At 33.1% G+C, this 21,712-nt stretch overlaps 1 protein-coding gene across 1 annotated transcript; it reads right to left on the reverse strand.

The window, feature by feature from the left end:
• Window positions 1–10,845: 10,845 nt before the first annotated feature.
• On the reverse strand, window positions 10,846–19,843 carry LOC143052686 (uncharacterized). The gene is made up of 5 exons (XM_076225752.1): window positions 19,674–19,843; window positions 19,326–19,416; window positions 15,133–15,326; window positions 14,601–14,711; window positions 10,846–11,016 (listed from the first exon to the last, which is right to left on the reverse strand). The coding sequence occupies exons 2-5, from the start codon at window positions 19,393–19,395 to the stop codon at window positions 10,951–10,953; spliced, it is 441 nt and encodes a 146-aa protein (XP_076081867.1). The 5' UTR covers window positions 19,396–19,416; window positions 19,674–19,843; the 3' UTR covers window positions 10,846–10,950.
• Between the last annotated feature and the right edge of the window lie 1,869 nt (window positions 19,844–21,712).

Here is a 21,712-nt window from a genome sequence, read left to right on the forward strand (position 1 = left end):
TTTACTTGGAGGAAAAAAAAACCCTTTAAACAATCTCGTTTAGATTTTTTTCTGATTTCTGATAATATTTTTCACTTTGTTAATGATGTTAAAATTGATAATAGTTACAGGTCTGATCATTCACCTGTGGTCTTTTCTTTCAAGATTAATGAATTTATAAAAGGCAGAGGCCTTTGGAAGTTTAATAATTCTCTTCTTCATGATACTGACTATGTTAAAGAGATAAAAAACCTCATAAATATAGTAAAAGAACAATATGCCGTCAAGATATATAGAGATGAAAATTTACAAAATATTGACAACTCTGAAATTGAATTTACTGTTGATGACCAGTTATTTTTAGAAACTCTACTCACAGAAATACGTGGCAAAACTATTTCATATGCCTCTTATAAAAAAAAGGCGGGTATAAAAATTGAAAATGAAATTATTTCAAAATTAAAACAATTAGAAGAAAATGCTCTAACAGTAGAAAATCTGGAAGAGATTGATCAGAAAAAAGCAGAACTTAAAATGTATAGACAAAAGAAGGTTCAGGGACAATATGTTAGGTCAAGAAGTCAGTGGATTGAAGAAGGAGAAAAACCTACTATTTTTTTTTTAAATCTAGAGACTAGAAATTATATTAATAAGACTATTCAAAAACTTACTTTAGAAAATGGTGTTATAGTGGAGGAACAAAAAGAAATCTTAAATCAGACAAAGGTGTTTTATGAAAAACTTTATAGAAAACAAGATTGTTTAAAAAAGGTTGATTTAACACGGGAATGTTGTTATGACGAGATACCAAAGCTTAGTGAGGATGAAAAGCAATTATTGGAGGGAAATATTAATTTTTCTGAATTAACTGCAGCATTAAAGAGGATGAAAAATAACAAAAGTCCTGGATCTGATGGTTACACTGCAGAATTTTTTTAATTTTTTTGGATTGATATTGGTAAATTTGTCCTTAGATCTATAAATTTTGGGTATGGGAAGGGCCAAATGTCTGTCACCCAGAGGCAGGGAGTGATTACATGTATTCCAAAAGATGGTAAACCAAAACAATTTCTTAAAAATTGGAGACCTATTACTTTACTTAATTCTACATATAAATTGGCATCAAGCTGTATAGCAGAGAGAATAAAATCTGTTTTGTCAAAATTAATAAGCTCGGATCAAACTGGTTTTGTTCCAGGTAGATATATAGGCGAAAATTGTCGATTGATATATGATATTCTACATTTTACTGAAGAAAATAATATTCCAGGAATTCTCCTGCTGATTGATTTTGAGAAGGCATTTGATTCCATATCTTGGTCATTTCTTTATGATACATTAAGATATTTTAATTTTGGTGAATCTGTTATATCCTGGGTTAAAACCTTCTATAACAATATAACAGCTGCGGTGACACAAAACTGCTGTCTGTCAGAATTCTTCACTATAGAGAGAGGCTGTAGACAGGGAGATCCTTTATCCCCTTATATTTTCTTGCTATGTGCAGAAATATTAGGCATTTTGGTAAGAAATAGTAAGGAGATAAAGGGTATTACTATAGATGATACAGAGTTTGTACTTTCTCAATATGCAGATGATACATCCTTGATATTAGATGGCTCGCCAGAATCGCTCGATGCATCTCTTCGTGTTCTCCAATTGTATGCTGAAATCTCGGGACTTAAGATAAATATAGAAAAAACAAGTGTTATTTGGATAGGTAGCAAAAAACATAGTCAGGATCAAATTTGTGTAAAGTGGGGATTGAAATGGGGCTCCAGTACATTTAAACTACTTGGAATTACTTTTTCAGTCGACCTAGATAGAATGATTAATTTAAATTATAGGCCAGTTTTATATAATATAGACAACACTTTGAAAAAATGGTCAAAACAGTATCTCACCCCCTTTGGAAAGATTACCATTTTAAAAACTTTGGTCATAGCTAAATTAAATCATCTGTTTCTATCTATCCCTAGTCCAGATGAGAATATGTTACTTAATTTAACAAATAAAATGTATGCTTTTATCTGGGATAATAAACCAGATAAGGTCAAGCGAGATCTTTTATGTCAAGATTATTATAAGGGTGGTTTAAAAATGCTAAATTTAAAAGCATTTATACAGGGACTAAAACTTACATGGGTGAGACGTTTGTATAATTCGAATTCAAAGTGGGTGAGATTAGTCTCTATTGTGGAGCAAATAAATTATATTGAAATAAGTTATATTGGGCCTATTAAAAGGTCATCAAATAAATTTTGGCAAGAAGTTTTTGATGCTTGGAAAACCCTTAATCAAATTAGAAAACCAAGATGTATTGATGAAATTCTATCTTATTCTTTATGGGAGGTAGAAAACTTTAAAATTGGTGGTTCAAGAGTCTACTATAAAAACTGGGCAAATGCGGGAATCTGGACAGTGCAAGATTTGTTAGATGACCAGGGCAAAGTTATGTCATTTCAAAATTTCCAACTATTATATCAATTTAGGCCAAATATTTTACATTATTATGGAATAGCACACTCGCTTAATGAGTGGTTAAACACGATAAATATTGAAGTAAACGAGAGAAAAATTCATGCAATAATACCTTTTAACATAAGTATCTTTTATGAATCAAAAAAAGGTTCAAAAGACATGTACAACATATTGAATGAAAAATATATTACATTTGCTGCAAAGGAAAAATGGGAGAACCATCTTAATATGACTGGTATTAACTGGAAAAAAATACACACTTCGTGTACAAAATATAGTAAAAGCACTAAGCTTAGCTGGTTCCAATATAGAATTATCCATAGAATTTTGGGAACTAATTCACTACTTTACAAGATGAAAATAAATAGTAACAACATGTGTACATTTTGTAAAGAAGGACCAGAGACCATAGAACATTTATTTTGGAGCTGTCCGATGGTCGCCAGTCTCTGGCATGCACTAAACATTTGGATTTTTGAAATGACAAATATTGAACTGCCTTTGAATATTATGATTATTTTATTTGGTATCTTAGAAAATGTTAAATTGAATTTTGTTAAAAATAAGATTATTCTTTTTTCAAAATACTACATCTACCGAACAAAACTACGAGAAGTTTTGCCAAATTTAAATGCTTTAAAAAACTATTTAAAGGAACACTTGAATTTAGAAAAATACATTTCATTTAAAAACCTCTCTGTAGAGGAATATAACAAATACTGGAGTCCCTGGGCCCCTATCATAGAATAAATAATAAATGTTAAAATTTGATTGAAACACCACTTATGCATATCGCAAGAACAAGTAAGACTTCAATGTTATAAGATTTTTATTTATTTTCAAGCTACTATTGCACCACCATATATATTCAATTGTTGTTTTATTATATAATACTTATTTTGTGTTAAAATGCCATTCTGTACACCTTTGTTCATACATGTTGTGCTGGTCTATTTGTTACAATAAAGAAAATTCATTATAAAAAAAAAAAAAAAAAAAAGTGCAAGCAAAAAGGGGGGCGTACGCCCTCATGCCCCCTCTGGATCCGCCACTACACGCAGTTACTGACAGCTTGTTCAAAGCCAATAACAACTAATAAAAAAATCAAGCATCTAAGACTAAATTCTTACCAAGATTTCTGTAAATCAGTGTTGATTGAGACCACTGGAAAGAAATGCACCACTTTTATTCTGTGTCACAGATTGTCATTGTTGCGTCAACCAGATTGATTTCTTGTTTTACTTCATTTGAATTTTAAAAGTGTTAGAAAAATTGATTTCTTGTCCTAAAATACCGTGTGTTGCACTTATAAACATTTGTTCCTGTTTTTAAAACATGCTAAATGTTTATAATTACATGATTGTGTAAATTTACATTCAAACATAAGATGAATTGCATTTATTTCAAACGTGCCAGAAAACATGCAAATATTCGAATAAGCTGACAATAATTCAAGTGAAAAAGGGATGGGGATATACAAAGTACTGTAAAAGAAAAGTTAGAGTATCTATACTAATGAACGAGAAGACCTAATTTTGTGTGTCGCTTCTCTTCCTTCTACAATGAATTAATCATCATGCCTCTGTGTTCTATATAGGTTAGTCCGAGATTACTCTGACGTCCAACGGCTGTTTTGCCAGACAAGCTGGGGCCGTGGGACGTCAGAGCTCGTCCCATATCAAAAAGTGGATATTTGCCCACCCAAAATAGATGCGCTGCTTCGTCGCTTCTGGTGCCGACTGACGGCCTTGGAATTATATAAATCGGGCATCAATCTGTTCATTTTCATTTATCTCTTCATTTATGTAAGTTTCACTTACCTGCCAACCTTTATTTTCTCATTATTAGACAGTTTTCACAGTGACCCATCGATTTCGGCATTTTGACTTTCACTTTCAAATGGACGTCAAGTTACGAGAGAGTTCGTGGTCTCGAGACTCAAAATATGCAAATATTTATATTTTTTCACCTCCTTTATAGGAAATCGATGATTAACATTTAGTAGCCAACCATGATTTTTCACCTCCTTTACAGGAGATAGGTATGAAGCATTTAGTTCCGACCACGTTACAATCGGAAGCTCTCGGACATTTAGATAACTTCATCGTAAATGAACGAGGTGTTACATTATGGTCATTTGCATAAATCATCACTGTTTTCTCGTGGTCACGTGATAATCTTTGAAAATGAAAGGCAAAATGCCGAAATCGATGGGTCACTGTGAAAACTGTCCAATGATGAGAAAATAAAGGTTGGCAGGTAGGTGAAACTTACATAAATGAAGAGATAAATGAAAAATGAACAGATTGATGCCCGATTTATATAATTCCAAGGCCGTCAGTCGGCACCAGATGCCACGAAGCAGCGCATCTATTTTAGGTGGGCAAATATCCACTTTTGATATGGGACGAGCTCTGACGTCCCACGGCCCCAGCTTGTCTGGCAAAACAGCCGTTGGACGTCAGAGTAATCTCGGACTATATATAGGTATAGTCGCATTTGTCATCTTTTCTTATGATTATTCAGTTTGGGTTATTTTGGGAGGAAAACGAAAATAAAGGTGTCAGACCACCAATTGCAAATCCCTATCTGTTCAACCGAATCTTGCAATTTCCACAGCTATCTAAATATTTTACCTTAAGTTCACCTTCAAGGAACTCAGGTATATCCTGAATTGTACATGTATCACCTTTCTACATGCCAATTTTCAACCAATGTTTAAAGCCTTATATGAAATTTCTGATCTTGAAAACACAGGTACTACCAAAATAACTCCCTGTTTTCTGGAAATCTTAATTTAGTGTACTGTGTAGCGCATTAATCCTGAATTTTTAACGCAAACTCATAGACAAGTTAATTTTGACTCAAAATGGTCTAAATATATTTCCCTTTCACCAGAAGTTTCATTTCTGCATATTTGTTGGTTAGTTTAAGTAAACAATGACATCAAAAGTACTATTTTGTGTCAGAGTTCAATATACTGTCGAGACCGCACTGTTTTCCCTCATCACAATTATGTAGAAATAGTGGTGAGCAACAGTGATCAAGTTTTCACACTTGTTTTAACTGGTCGGCAAATATCCAAACTCAAACACCTGATTTTCGTTTTGAAGATCGTCTTCATGACTGTTTTCATATTCATTTTCAAAATCCTGTAGCATTTCTTCAATTTTAGCAAACAAGTTCATTCTCCTAGAAGATACATACTTTCCGTCAGATTTACCGTTGTCCCATTGAAAAGTCGCCGGTTGAAATTCTAACATTGCAAAATCTGGTCAAAGGGACGTAATTCGTACAAAACGTCGCAATATTTCGCGGATCCGCTAGGCGGCGTTCATTTACTGTTACTTGACCTTAAAGAGGGACGAAAGATACCAGAGGGACAGTCAAACTCATAAATCGAAAAAAAAAACTGACAACGCCATGGCTGAAAATGAAAAAGACAAACAGACAAGCAATTGTACACATGAAATAACATAAAAACTGAAGAATAAGCAACACGAACACCACCAAAAACTAGGGGTGATCTCAGGTGTTCTGGAACGGTAAGCAGATCCTGCTCCACATGTGGCACCCATCGTGTTGATCATGTTATAACAAATCGGTGAATAGCCTAATTCGGTAGGTCACATTTACGAAAGGGAAGGGGAGTGTAGTTAAGACGTAAAGAACATACCCGTATTATCTGTGAAACGGTTATTTCATATCTGTCAACAACTCGTGATGGCATCCGTAAAACTTGCGATGGGATGATTTCAACTTTACCATTTGGAACTCTTGGTTTAATAGCTTCCTTGTGAGCAGCAACCCTCTATCAAGAAAATCATGATAGGGGATACAAGCACGGGAATATCGTATCAATTGGGAGATATATACCCCGTATACAGGTGCTGCTGGAATGTTGCTATTTAGAAATGGAAAGTTCACAATTGGAAAGCTGAAATCATCTCTTTTGTCGTAAAGTTTGTAAATGAAAATATCAACATATGTAGACATACAATGTCATACATACATAAGTATGAGATGAAAACCAAAGGACTGGAAGTGCTAAGTGTAGCCCCGCAACAATCAAGTCCGCCTTAGTTAGCTTAAAGAGTTGCTGATATGCTATTCAACGTGCATATATCGTAGCTACCTTTTCCCCTAAAAAATATAATTGAACGTCCGACTACCAAAACGGATCCACTTTGGTATGAATGTTACTGCAATTCGGAAGAATTCCATCATGACAATACTTCTATTTCACAAGAAGTTGTTAGTTCCATTGACCATTTTCCTTATTTTTTCTTTTGTCATGTTTGTTTAACTAATGCTCATCCAAGCACAGCATAGATAAGAACAAAACAACCATCAATAATGCGTCTATTAATCGTTAAGACGGGATTGAAGGAGTAAGTTAACAACGTCGCTTGTCAAGACGAAACACATAGTTAGACAATACAAGTTCATTCATATGTACATTTGTATGACAACGTCGTCTTAAAGGCATCCTTTGTTTGCAAAGAATTTTTGTCCACCGCCCAACAAAAACAGGAAAAGTGGAAAAACACCGACATAAAATTAAAAACAAAACTCTGTCTTACATTTGTCATTTCGGGGCCTTTTAATATTATAGCCGACTTTGCGGTACATGCTTTGCTCATGGTTGAGGGTCGTATAGTGACCTAAAGCTGTTCATTTTAGTGTCATTTTAGTGTCTTATGGAGAGTTATCTCATGGACAATCATACCACATCTTCTTTTTTATAAGAACATTGCTGTTAAACAGGCTTTAGTATTACTAGTACCTGTACCTGTAAAATAAATATGAATTCCTTGTGTGTTTGTAGACTGAAAGAGATCAGTCCGATATGCGGTTTAAATAGAACAAAAGAATTCGACCTCTTGTGTTTAGAAGGTAGAAAAGTGTAATGAACTTTGTATACGGTTGTCAAGATGTCACAAAAGTTACTTTCCCTAAAGTCATTAAAAATATTTGCATTCAGGTTGTTTTATTTTCACATTGTACAATTGTTCACAATGCAACGTGCAAACAATCGTTTTTGAAACGATCATAAGTCAAGCTGTTGCGTCATTTAGGAGGTCTCCTTATAAACTGCTACTTTTTTTTGCCCGACATATAAAAAATCTGGGGAAAATTACAAAAATCGAGAAATGAATTGTCAATCGTTTAAGACCATTCCCAAAGTGGCACACCTAAATTTGACATTTAGACGCAACTTCAAAGTTGGATGTTATATGACATGGTTTTGTTAATTAATTTACGCATCGAACACACCCGTCCTATATATGTAACATCACATGACTTTTAAGTGATTAAAACTATTTTTTAAAAATAATATTTACATGCTTGACATGTTTTTTTTCTTAAACAATTACAATTACACCGACAGTCATAATTTCTGTAGTATTTAAAAAAGTTTTGTTACACATTTTGTTACACTTAGTTATACAGTAACCCGGATTGGTTGACCATTGTGAAGTTGAGTTTTTGGGGTAGCATAGATTTATATCGTTGTATTCCTTTTGTTTGTGTTAACCAATTGTTGTTCGGAATTATTTTTTATACATCATTTATTGATCTTGTAATTTCTTGTAATTTAGTTTGCGTCTAATTCTCGAGTGTCATATTAACAGTATAATAAGTCGGTAGTTGCCCGCGAATGCTTTTTTTTTAATTTCTTGTGACTCTTTGCGTCTTTTTTGTTGATTGCAGTTGGTTTTTGTTTTGTGTCTTAAATTACTCCTCACTCTTTTTCGCAATTTGAATGTTAAATTTTCGTTCTCGTATGTAAATAACCTTCACAAAGACTTTCATTATTATATTCTTTATATACATTTGAAGACTTCCATCGCACTGTTCAAACCAATATTCAGTGGCGGATCCAGAAATTTTACATTGGGGGGGGGGGGGGCTATGTTTAATCACCCCCCCCCCCCCCGCTCCGAATCCGCCTATATTCTTGAAAACACTTACAATCAACCAAGCCGTTGCTAAGACGGTGCTTAAAGAGCAGGAGCTTAGGTTAAAATTGTACTAACTAGACAGTCTTTGATAATCTGTTACAGTTTTGTACAAGAGTTAGTCCTTTGTTTTTTTAATAATAATAAAACGGAACTATTATGATGTTAGGGAAAATATCGAGTTTGCTTGATATTGACAAATCAAAAACTCAAGTCAAACGGTAATGTTTGGGATACTTAAACCTTTGACATATTCTGTAAGTTGAAAAATGAATATACTAAAGACCTTTTTGGGGTGTTAACATTTACGGTTGACTGTCATATTTAATGTAGAATGTACAACCTGTTTCATTTAAAAAAAAATAATGATTCTAAAAAATAACGAAAATTAAGCATATGCTCTTTTAACTGTTCTTGAACAGGACTCCAATTTCAGAGTTCAGATGATCAAGTTCTTTGAAGGAGAAAGGGGAAACCAATGGTACTGCTATATTATCTCAGAAATTATCTAAATTATTACCATCAGTATTACAAGGCTATAAAGGATGCATTTACATCTCTTAGATGTTATGGATACGTTTGACAAATTCTGTATATAAAAAAAGAAGTTCCTTTTGTGGCATAACTTTATTCCTATAGATTATTTCTCAAACATATCTTTATATATTGCTTTCTTTAGTTCAAATTGGAATCTCAGATAAGCATCTGGTACCCTCTCCTCTCAGTTCCATGCCTCTAGTCGACATGTGTACTTCAGAATTATTCCTGACTGTCAGATGTATAGCAGAACTTTCACATAACTTCTTGATAAAACTACTGTCTTTCTCCCTTTTCGACACTGCAAACAAAAAATCGAACAGGCAATTAAAGAGGGGCCGGGTTGCAACCACATGTTCCCCGTACAAACGGATCGGAACTAAGAGCTCTTTCCAGGATCTGGCACTGGATTTATACATCAGATGCGTCACAAAATATAAACATGTTATTAAATATACTAGAATATGAAATAAAAAAAAATATAAATCGAAAATGTTGAATTATCATTTATGTCTACGAAACCACAAGATCCTACTTAATTGACCATGTTTTCAAATCATATCAAATATTTTCATTGGTCTTCGCTTGTTAGAAAGATGAACTGAACTTATTGTTAGCTAAATTATCAATGTTAGGTTATTGCATATTCTTCTGACAGAGCTGTATCTTGAACTAATGAATTGAAATAGAGGGGATGGGTATACGTACTAAACATTTGTATGTATTTACAACATATCTAACAAACATGTGAGAAAAACTAGGTTTAGAATACGAAATACTTATCTCATTCTGTAAACAGATAGTGTAGGATTGTTTTAAAGGTATTTTGGTGTTTTTAAAAGACCCTCTTTTTTGTAATAATTATACACCACAAAAAACATTTAGTTAAAAATAAAGAACTAATAAACGATAGTCCAATAATGTAAGGCTTCAGAGTTTCATATCATTTACATTCAACATGTTTATCGGATTTTTTTTACTATCAATGTTGAATTATTAATTTTTATCGGATTTTTTAAAACAGTTTTACTACTAATGTTGAACCGTAGAATCGTTCAACATTGAACGTAAACAAAAATCGATAAAAAATGTTGAATGTAAATGATATGAACCTCAGGTCTTATATTAAAGGACAATATATAAGACTTCTGAGGTTCATATTTACATTCAACGGTTTTATCGGATTTTTTTTTTACTATGAACCGTTCAATAACAATAGTAAAAAAAAATCCAATATAAAAACGTTTAATATTAGTGATATGAACCTCCGAAGTCTTATATAATAGCACTACGGTAAATAGAATAATTGAAATTCAGTTAATTGAGTGTGAGAGGCTATTTTAATCCACTTTATCAGTGTGTATTATATATTGTTACAATGTAACAAACCTATCAAACACACCGTGAAAAATAACATTATCTCCCCTGGAAATGCTTAACAACACGACACAAAAAACTGCTACCTTTTTTTGCCCTATATCACATAATTATGAAAACACATTACATAGATAGGGAATACTGTGCTTGTCTACATGTTTGAATGTGTAGGTGGCACACTCAGAATGATCGTCTCTAGATTTGTTTTTTGAAATTCGTCCCTGCCTTTCCGGGTTCACGTAGCAACACGTTTCTTTCCTTCCCAGCTATTCCTGATTATGAATTAATCCAAAACATGCATTTATCCCAATGCAACAACTATTAAACAACTGACCTATACCAATGGTGATCGTCTAATTCCTAGCTGATTCCTTTAAACGTGTCTTTCTTGACGACACCCATCGTTGTAGCGGTTACCATTGGAGGTAGCGAAATTACATGATTTGACAGGAGAGCGAAATAAACAAGGGGAGCAATTTTATCGAACCGCATTCAGGACTAAGATGAATAAATACAATGACCGTATATTGGAAACAAACCAATGTTTAGGTCAAAGTGTATTACATTACAAAACACGTATTTTGATTTAAGATAAAAGAAATGGTTTAAATGTTTAAATGACCTCAACAATAAACGGTACTGGATCCGAAACTACATCAGCAAGTCTGAACATTAGAACCTGTATAAAATACAAAGTTAAATTATTACATTGTTTTCTCTTGAAGGAGTTACCTTTTTTTCTTTGAATCATTGATAGGGAATACGGCTATATATATATAATTTACATGTATTAAAAAAAATAAAGATACAAAAACAAAATACTACAGGTCAATTGAGGATTGGTTTATTCCGCCTCCCTATGTATATATCTGTCATTCTAAGAGCCTACAGCGCAATAGTTGTCGATCGTTGCTATATATATGTTCCGGACCATATGAGTATTTGGACCATACGTGTATGGTCATGGCCATACCCATATGGTCCGACCATACGCGTATGGTCCGTCGACCGTACGCGTATGGTCGGTGTAATTAACATTATGTTACACATTTACTTTTAAGACTTTAAAACTCTTCACATGGTTTGACTGTTTTAGTTGTCTCATCATTAAAAAGACAGTATCGTATATAGAGGTTATTCTATTATAATTTTATAATGTCAAATAAAGGCAACAGTAGTATACCGCTGTTCAAAACTCATAAATCCATGCACAAAAAAACAAAATCGGGGTAACAAACTAAAACTAAGGGAAATGCATTAAATATAAGAGGAGAACAACGACACAACATTAAAATGTAACACACAGATACGGACTAAGCATTAGACAAATGATTTTATACCGATCAAAAATATTTAATAAGCAGTTTCACATTCTAGTTAATTTTACTCACTAATCAAAATTATAATAAGCACATTTTATACCGATGGTAATAACCGATTTGTAATAACGAGTGAATGGCAATATGCCGACTTGGGGAGATAACTTCAAAAAAATTCTATAATAAACTGTCTCATTGGCAATCATACCACATCTTCTTTTTTGTATGTTATACAAGCAGTGACTGTCAAGGACCATAGTTTATGTTCTTCATTTGTGATTACGGTTAACTGCAGTCATGTTACGATATTTAAGATCCAGAGCTTCTTAAAAACACCGTAGACACATTGGGATGGCCTCGGTATCACTGCACCTGCTTATGAGTCTAAAAGAGGGACGAAAGATACCAAAGGGACAGTCAAACTCATAAATCTAAAACAAACTGACAACGCCATGGCTAAAAATGAAAATGACAAACAAACAACAGCACACACGACACAACATAGAAAACTAAAGAATAAACAACACGTACCCCACTAAAAAACTAGGGCTGATCTCAGGTGCTCCGGAAGTGTAAGCAGATCCTGCTCCACATGTGGCACCCGTCGTGTTGATTATGTGATAACAAATCCGGTAAATAGTCTAATTCGGTAGGTCACATTCATGAAAGGGAAGGGGATTGTAGTTACGACGTAAGGAACATATCCGATATCATTTCTGAAACGGTTATTCCATAACGGTCAACAAACTCGTGATGGCGTCCGTAAAATTTACGAAGGGACGATTTCAACTTCACCATTTGGAACTCTTGGTTTAATAGCTTCCTTGTGAGCAGCAACCCTCTATCAAGAAAATCATGATAGGAAATGCAAGCACGGGAATATCGTATCAGTTGGGAGATATATACCCCGTATGCAGGTGCTGCTGGAATGTTGCTACTTAGAAATGGAAAGTTCACAATTGGAAAGCTGAAATCATCTCTTTTGTCGTAAAGTTTTGTTTTCAACCGACCCTCATTGTCAATTTTTAGATGTACGTCAAGATATGAGGCCGACTTAACTGTATCTGTAGTATCCTTTATCTCTAGTTCGATTGGATAGATGCGTTCCACATAGTCATCAAATTTTGAATTATTTAGTGAAAGAACATCATCTATGTAGCGAAAAGTAGAGTTAAAGGATATTGCTAACTTCTTATCTTTCTTCCTAAGAAGTTCCTGCAAGAAGTCAGCCTCATAATAATGAAGAAACAAGTCGGCAAGTAGAGGGGCACAGTTTGTTCCCATTGGAATACCGACAGTCTGATGAAAAACACGTCCTCCGAACGTAACAAATATGTTGTCAATCTAACTGTTCACTCGCAAGCAAGAGGTTTAACTGAAAACGATTGTACACAACAAACACGCGCAAATGCAACAACATAAAATATAGTACCATGTGGAAGTAAGTGTCATCTTAAGCCGAAATGTAGGAATGCAATTAGCGGTGAAAACTAACTTTGGCATCAATATCAAATTTTTATTTAGCATTTGAATTATAAAATTATTACATTTCCATGTAATTTTCATAGTTTTTTTTAGATAAAGGTTGTTGTATTTTTGAAACATTTGTAATGTATCTAAAAAAAATACCTATATGGTCCAAATACTCATATGGTCCGGCCCGTTAATAACCAAACGAGTATATACTCATATGGTCGGACCATATGAGTATACGCATATGGTCATGACCATACGCGTATGGTCCAAATACTCATATGGGCCGGAACATATATATGTTCCAGACCATATGAGTATTTGGACCGTACGCGTACGGTCCGGACCGTATACGTATACTCGAACGGTCCGACCATACGCGTACGGTCGGACCGTATGAGTATACGCGTATGGTCAAGTACGAGCTAGCCATACATGTCATCATATGGGTTAAATTTAAACAAACATTTATATAACAATTTTTTTTTTAGTTTTATAAATTGTTATTATTATATTACAATTAGATGTGTTAATTGAACAAACGAACAATTGAAATTAAATAGTTTTTTAATTGTATATATCTGAATCCTTTAAATTTTGGGACTCTCGTCCAAGGTGACGCTTGCTTCCACAAGTAAAGTAATATTTTTTACATTTAAATGTTTGCAGTTTATGCATCTTCTTTTGCATTTGCATTTCTTTGTAAAGTTGATAAATATTCGAAAACAGTTGTTCTCTCACATTATATTTACTTCCGATATCTTCAATTTCAGTGATCTTATTCAATTAATGTTAACTATTACTGATCGACATGCTTTATACTAGAGATTAACAAATTTAATTAGCGTGAATTTGTTAAATAGTTAAAATATAAAGTTTTTATTTCAATTACAATTGCACTTTTTTATATCAATTTGAGAGTTACGTTATATTGATCTGTTATATGCATTGTATTTAATAAACTTCACCAACTTCTTAATATTAGTCCGACCGTATGAGTATTTTTAAAAAGTACGCATACGGTCCAGACCGTACGCGTACGGTCCAAATACTCATACGGTCTGGAACATATATATATCATTTGTTTTCGTTTGTTTGTTTGTAAATATTTTAGTCTTTTTGTTTTTTCGTTGTAATTGTTTTCATTTTGTGAATTATACGTTGTCTCATTGGTAATCATACCGCATCTCCTTTTTTTTTTACTATAGATAGATAAATATCGACTATTAACATGTTTTCTGGACGTTCACAACTGAAAACGTAATGTCATTTTTTTCTAACTATTTGTTATCATTTAGTACCACAGCACGTAAACTACTAATGTTTAAACTGGTTTGAATTTATTTTGTATTGCGCACAGCTGTCTTATAGCATCTTTTTTTCATTGTATATACATATCATTGAGTATGTCACCCTTAACCTTGCCTTTCCTGTTTGTCTCTTTGTCATATTTACAATATACAATACTTACATAAAATTCAAAAACCTTAAAGTGGTTGAATGTTTCGGTGTTATTCACTATGATGTAGCCCTTTTCATTTACTCTAAATGCGTTGGTGTTTTCTACAACGTATTCTTCATCCTTCAAGTATATTTTTAAGGAATCTATTTAAATTTAGTATAAATCTGCTGTTGTTTTTTGTTTTCTTAAGAAATCAATTATCTTATTTTCTGTTTGGTAAATGTCTTGTTTAATTATTTGAAACCACCAAGTTGTCAATTTCAACAGTTCTTTTTCTAGAGGTTTGTCTTTCTATTTACCATTAACAGCTTTCAACGTTTCTTTTTTTAATAATTTGGGTTTTAAGTAGTCATTTTTTAGGTAGTTTTTGTCAGTGTTGATTTGGCTCTGTGCATCAACTCTATAATGTTGGTTTAAAGGTTAGTTTTAGTGGTACTGTACCATTCTATAGGTGAATTGCCCCAGATTCATAACCAAGTGTTATATCAATATTTTCACTGATATTAATCTTCTATTACTTAACATTCAAAACAAAACCTACCCCAGTAACGTTTCCTGATCGGACTTTTACTTGTAGGTATTTCACAACTTCTCCGTCTTCTAAGAACTGGTAACCTTGAACAGGGTTAACATGAACTTTAGATCCTTCTTTTACTCCAGAATCAACAAAGCCTTTAATTGCATTTCCTGCATTGTCTAAATCAAATGCATATTCAGGTTTTTGGAAGTTGTGGTCTGAAAAGACATTTTAAAATTTTATGTATATGGTATTACTAGATTTATTTCATTTGAGTGGGCGGGGTTTAAGAAGTTCGCTTAGTTAAGATCAGTCCATCTATAGACAGAAGTTTTGGATAAACTCATCAATGAACTGTTCAGTAACTCGTACCATATCATACACTCATGTCTTCTGTATATGCTTTTGGTGACACTGATAGGTGATTAGAATTCAAAAATAACTAAAACGACAATCATTCTTATCACACACATCTTCAAATAGACTGTCCTTAAGCTGGGGTCACACATTCGTGATTTTTACTGCCGTCATTGACAGGACCATTCCCGATTAAAATTTGTCAAAAGTCTGATCAAGATCCTGTGAATCGTGGATGGAAATTCAAACTTTAATTAAAATTTGTAAAACAAATAATTTAATCACGACAACAATCAGATATTGTTCAGGAACCGTCAATATTCAACCGTTTCCAAGCGAATTTATCCCGATAATCCCGTTCTCAATCCGCTTCTAATCCAATTTGTATCTTTCGCCTGGTAAAATTCGACCGAGTCTGTCACGACTGCGTCCCGATTCTACCGAATGTAAAAACGTCACGCACGCTGTTCCTACAACCCCTATAATTTAACAAAAGAATCTTCGAAATTTCCTCCGCAAAACAAATTAAATGTTAACAAACATTAACCACTATAAAAACTAATTCAGTATATGTTTTCCTTTATGTTTTTATAGCTCTTGGTCATATGTTTAGTAATATCTAGTATATTTGAGGATTAATACAACAAAGCTATGTGAAAAAAACGGATGTCCAACGTTACATTTTTGAACAACTGTTTTATCTCTTATGTATAGTGATCCTATTTTTTATTCTCTGATCTTCCCGAAACTTGGCAGAAGCAACGAAGTGTGTTAGTTCTCGGTTAAATTAAAGCCGTTCTTTTGTCGTGTTTCGTTTGACTCGGTGGCTGCATATTAAGCTGGATTAGGAAAACTGTCCAATGACGTTTTTCGTTGACGTAACGGCTGAAAGGTAGTTTTATAAGTAGACATAGCTAAAAATGTCTACAAAATGTGAGATAATTATAACATCTACCGAAAGAACAAACATTTGCCTCATTGTTCGTGATTTCAAAAATTGTAGATTCTTTAAAACCATCTCTACACAGTCGTTTTTCAAGCGGTAGCCATTTTGTCCAAGTTGATATTTCATTTGTCCAAGCAATTAATTACCTGATATTTCAATAAGTAATTTATAATTTACCAAAACAAAAGTTAGATACACGAAAAGTACATACAGTCTAGATTCTTTTTTTATTAACTGCATGTTTGGGTCTTATAGGAATAAAATGCTACGAAACATTACAAAACGGTAGCCATTTTGTCCAAACGTCGAAAAACGTCGAAAAACCCAAACAAACGCTTTTTTTTCGACGTTACATGTGCAAAATTTGTTCCATTGTATATTCCTGTTACTTAAAACGAATCGCGTGGTGAAATTAAAAAAAATTGCTGGTTGTCGAAAAAAATAACCACGGTGCATGTTGTGCATGAAACGGAGGTAACTAAAAGACTTTGTGGAAACAGCGACAAAAACAGTTTCATTGAATTAATGCAACCCCGTATTATACGGACGATTCAGGAGAAGATTAGTACATTTTAAAAGCAAGCAACTTCAAATGACTGGGAAAATAATTTTCAATATCGGGTTATAGTAATTTTATTTAATGGTTGTATTTCGACAAGTTATGTGTCAAGCAAATTTTTAATACAATTCAATTCAAATTAATCAGGGGTAAATATGTTTTTTATTTACTTGCAGAGTGTATGATATATTTGTATTAGGGTTGAATCAAGATATGAAAAATGTACAATGACAGATGATATGCACCATGCCATTTTAGCAGCCTGCGATTAAAGTTTTGTTATAATTCATTTATTGAAAACCGTATACTTCTGTCCCATTTTTCCTTCTTTCAAGTTCATTACTTACGACAATACAACATTTTAAGGTGAATTAAGGGTAAAAATTATTTAATCAATTTCCACAACTTGAGGTAAATAGATTCATGGTAAATAGACATCACAAAATTAATAAAGACAGATTTAGAATCAACCAAGTACATAAAAAAAAAGCAAACGTAACTTACAAATTGAATAAATGTACGTGAAAAGTTTCACAAAACTTTCTTTGACGTCGTGGTGGTGTAACGTCGTGTTATAGGAACATCGTGCGCAACGTAAATCCGACAGAGATCAGACAACGACCTGACAGTGAACCGACGCTGACGGAAGTTATCCGTTCGAAAACTGTCGGTTTACTCGGGATGATCAAGTACTGTCGAAACATAATCCTATCACGGTCCGCTCTGTCGCATTGTAAACGGCTTTGTCTGGTCTCAGTCCTATTGTATACTGTAATTGTCGGGACTCTAACGTGGGTATCATTGACGAATTTTGTATTAATAACGGGACTGTTCCGGAACGGTTTCGGCAAAAACGGTTCGAGATCGACAAGATCTGGATGGAATCTGGACTCAACCGGCAGAAAAACAGCAATGAAAAATTTCTCCAGATCATTCCCGTTCCACAGGACATCGTCCAGATTACACAGAACATTGTTAGGATTTTGATCCAATACAGCAGAATCTGTCACGACATAGGCACGATTGTAATCCGACTAGACAAAATCGGCTGAGTTTCCCCGAATGTTACGGGACGCACCTAACTGTCGGGGTGCTTCGCCGAACTATTCGGACCCATCCCGACCCGTAGGAATCTGTTACGAACTTATACGACTGCGTGCAGACAATGATAGGACATTCCAGATAATTGAGTAATGCGACTTTTTCACTTTTCGTGTCGTATCGCTGTCTGCTCTCAAACGGGAACAATAATCGGCAATGTGTGAACCCCACACTATGCAAATTAAAACATAAGGTTCGCCCGATCTGTTGAAATAACATTGGTAATATTGGTACATTTTGTAGTTTATATGACATTTTGATTCATCATTTCTATAACTTGGTATTTAAAATGCTTTGGTCCTATATCAGAGCAGAGATATCTAAATGCATTTCAAGATTAAGTGTTATTAAACATGTGTTAAACGTTATTATTTTATGTCGACTTTTTTTGTCAAAATAGAATCCATGTTTAGCTGTTAAAAAATATCATTCGCCCATTACATGTGGGTTTGCAACGAAGGAAGAAAAGTATGTTACATGTCATATTTGTCTACAAGTACAAATGCATGCTTGAGAACTGTTATTATACACTCGGCTTTTCATATAGTATTAAAAGTTGTAAAAATGTCTCCTTTATTAGTATATTATCCCTTATAATTAAACACGATATAATCTATTTTTTCGATACATGCCGGAAATTAGAAATTTATCGAAAAGGGATTTGATCGAACTTATATAATTTATATAAAGTGTTATTTTCATTTCAAAGAGTAGCGTGCCCGTGATGCATATCGTTCGATGAAATAGCTTAAATTGTGAAGTTACATCGATCTGATTATAGTCCAAGCACGGCCACCCGTTAAATTCCTTTGTAACAAACACATTATATTTGTATTCATCCGTTTCTATGAACATGGCAACCCCAGGTAAATGAAACAATATTCGTTTACCTCTATTACAAAATTTAGTTTATTCTCTCTGTCCATCTCTTTATATATTACTTAAATCTTTATCGCTATCATTTTACTGTCACTGATATATTTAACTGAGATATGATGTTAGAAGTGAGATAAACTTTCTCTGAAATAATTGAAAAATGGATTAGTCAGCACTTCTGTGTTTACATGAATTATCATTGAAATGGTCATAATTATAAAGAAACTGTTTACAAACTTTAGAATATTTTTATTCGAGCGTCACTGATGAGTCTTATCATGTTTGGTATAACAATGTAGAGTTGATAATGTTAGAAAAAATACTTGTAAAATTAATATTACAATGTATCAATGTCAAACGTTAAATAATGCAACTTACAACAAAGACACTGTGATGCCAACAGGATGATGACAGAAAGACGACAGAAATTCAATACATTCCTATCCATCGCTATCACAGATATTACAGTCTGAAATAATGATATAGTTCGTATGTTATACAGTTTATTGTATATAGTTTAGTTCAATGGTCCTTATCTTAATATAACAGTTGCTCAAGTAAGTTAAATACATATTGATATATCAATGCATTCCATTAATACGTGAAGTTTACTAATGAAATGAAAGAAAATTCAGACGAAAATTAAACATTTTATTACGATATAACTAATGTTTCACTGATTAAAAGACACGCCAAAGAGATTTGAAATAGTAGAATACAACTTACCAATTATGTTTTCCCCCACAATTCAGATAATCCTCGACACAATAAAGATAAAGATTTCGGACAGAGCTCGGACAGAGTTATTTATATGTTTTCTACCATTCGCTTTCACTAGATTCTTTGGGGTTTAAACTACACAGATAAGACTTTGTATCTGTATATATCACGAGGTAGGAAATGTTTAAGGAAGCGGAGGATGAGTTGACCTGACTGTTATGTTTGTACTACGTATGGTATTTTATATTTACATGTACGCATTTACTTATGTAAACTACGTGTTTTATGAAGATGATAATTTAAGTAAATTTGATTATAATAAATCGCAGTATCAATATAATTCACGTAATACTCAAACATGGTACTTTTCTTTATTGTAACCTAAATGTAAGTTATATTGGAATGATTCATTGGTCTTCTTATTTATTACATCATTGGTTTCAAATGACATCAAGTGACAATTATTGAAGAACATGGTTCAATTGGTAAAACACTATAAGGCATAGAAAAATCAATCTTATTAAAATTTATGAAGATCGTATCCAGTAAAATTTAAAATATAGAATTCAATGACAATTTTACGAAAATTATTTTTTATTGAAAATTTTACGCTTTTAATATTATTTGTATATGTTTTTATTTGTGCTCATATTCCTGTGGTTTTGTTCCAAGTATTTTCGTATTTCCTTGTCAACACACACGCCTAGGATTGCCAGTTTTCCTTTCAAAGATCGTCGCATTTTCTCTAACGGCAATCCAGATAACTCTACTAATAAAGCAATTGTCGCCACAATATATATAAGTGGCGTTCATCACAAGCAATCATATAATTATTAAACCTGATAACAGCAAATAAGAAAGATTACCAAAATGGCAATGAAGTACGATTTTCAATAAAAGAACTCTCTCCCAAACTGATTATGCTGATGTTCAAAGATTCCATACTGAAGATCAAAACATATGTTTCGCCCATGTTATATGAGGTGTTTTATGTACAGTATAATGATTTTATTTCATCAGCTTAAGTTATGTTTTGATGTATTATGTGTAAAAACAACACCCATTCAGTTTATTTTTTGTTGATTGTTATGTTGCTTTTTAAAAGGTATTTAAATGTTGAAATAGAATTGTAACATCTATATATAGCAAATAGGTGAACCCTGTTATAACTTCCGATGTCGACCAGGAAAGGCAGACATTTCATAACTAACTTCCAATTCGGACTTGCAACATCAAACCTTAACTGCAGCTGAGAAACAAAATCAAACTGACACAAAACAAATAAAGAGATAAATATTCTGACAACATTGTTGGTTTGACGCTAATATCACACTTGGTGGTTTTTTTTCTTTTCTTCTTCTTTGTCCCATTCTTTAATTCAAAACAAAAAGATAATTATATTGTTTAAGGTTTTCTCTTTATGAGTTAACAAGGGTTTCGTTTTATTTAACCTAAACACATACAAGTAACCTTCAAGAATCAGCTACATGTTTATATTGACGACATTATTTTAAATTGAATAAATTATGATCCAGAAAATGGACATATATGTATTAGTTTAATTTTTTTTCACTTGACTGAGCGGGATATAACCGGTTCGTGTATCATAAACCAGTCCATCTATAAATAGATGCTTTGGGATAAACTCATAAATGCAGTGTCCAATAATTATTTAGTAAATTCTGTTGATGACACTGATAGGTGATAAGAAATCAATTATAATTATAACGAAAATCATCCTGATCACATACAACTTCAAATAGACTGTCCTTATGCAAATTAAAACAATTGTTTGTCCATCTTCGTACTCAATATCATTAAATGTGTAAAACAAATATCTGTACCTATCTGTTGACTTTCCATATTTTATGTACGCATTCTAAAATTCAGTTCCAAATACTTTACACTTTTACAATATGTGCCGTCAAACTTCAAACGACCGCTTCTCATTCTTTGATTCTGCTTACAGGACGAATTTTAGCATATAGACACCTATTTTAGGTTTTCTCAATTCAATATTTTTAAGTTTCTAATTTATGAAATGA

The sequence above is a fragment of the Mytilus galloprovincialis genome, chromosome 11, assembly GCF_965363235.1.
Source record: "Mytilus galloprovincialis chromosome 11, xbMytGall1.hap1.1, whole genome shotgun sequence".
Taxonomy (NCBI): domain Eukaryota; kingdom Metazoa; phylum Mollusca; class Bivalvia; order Mytilida; family Mytilidae; genus Mytilus; species Mytilus galloprovincialis.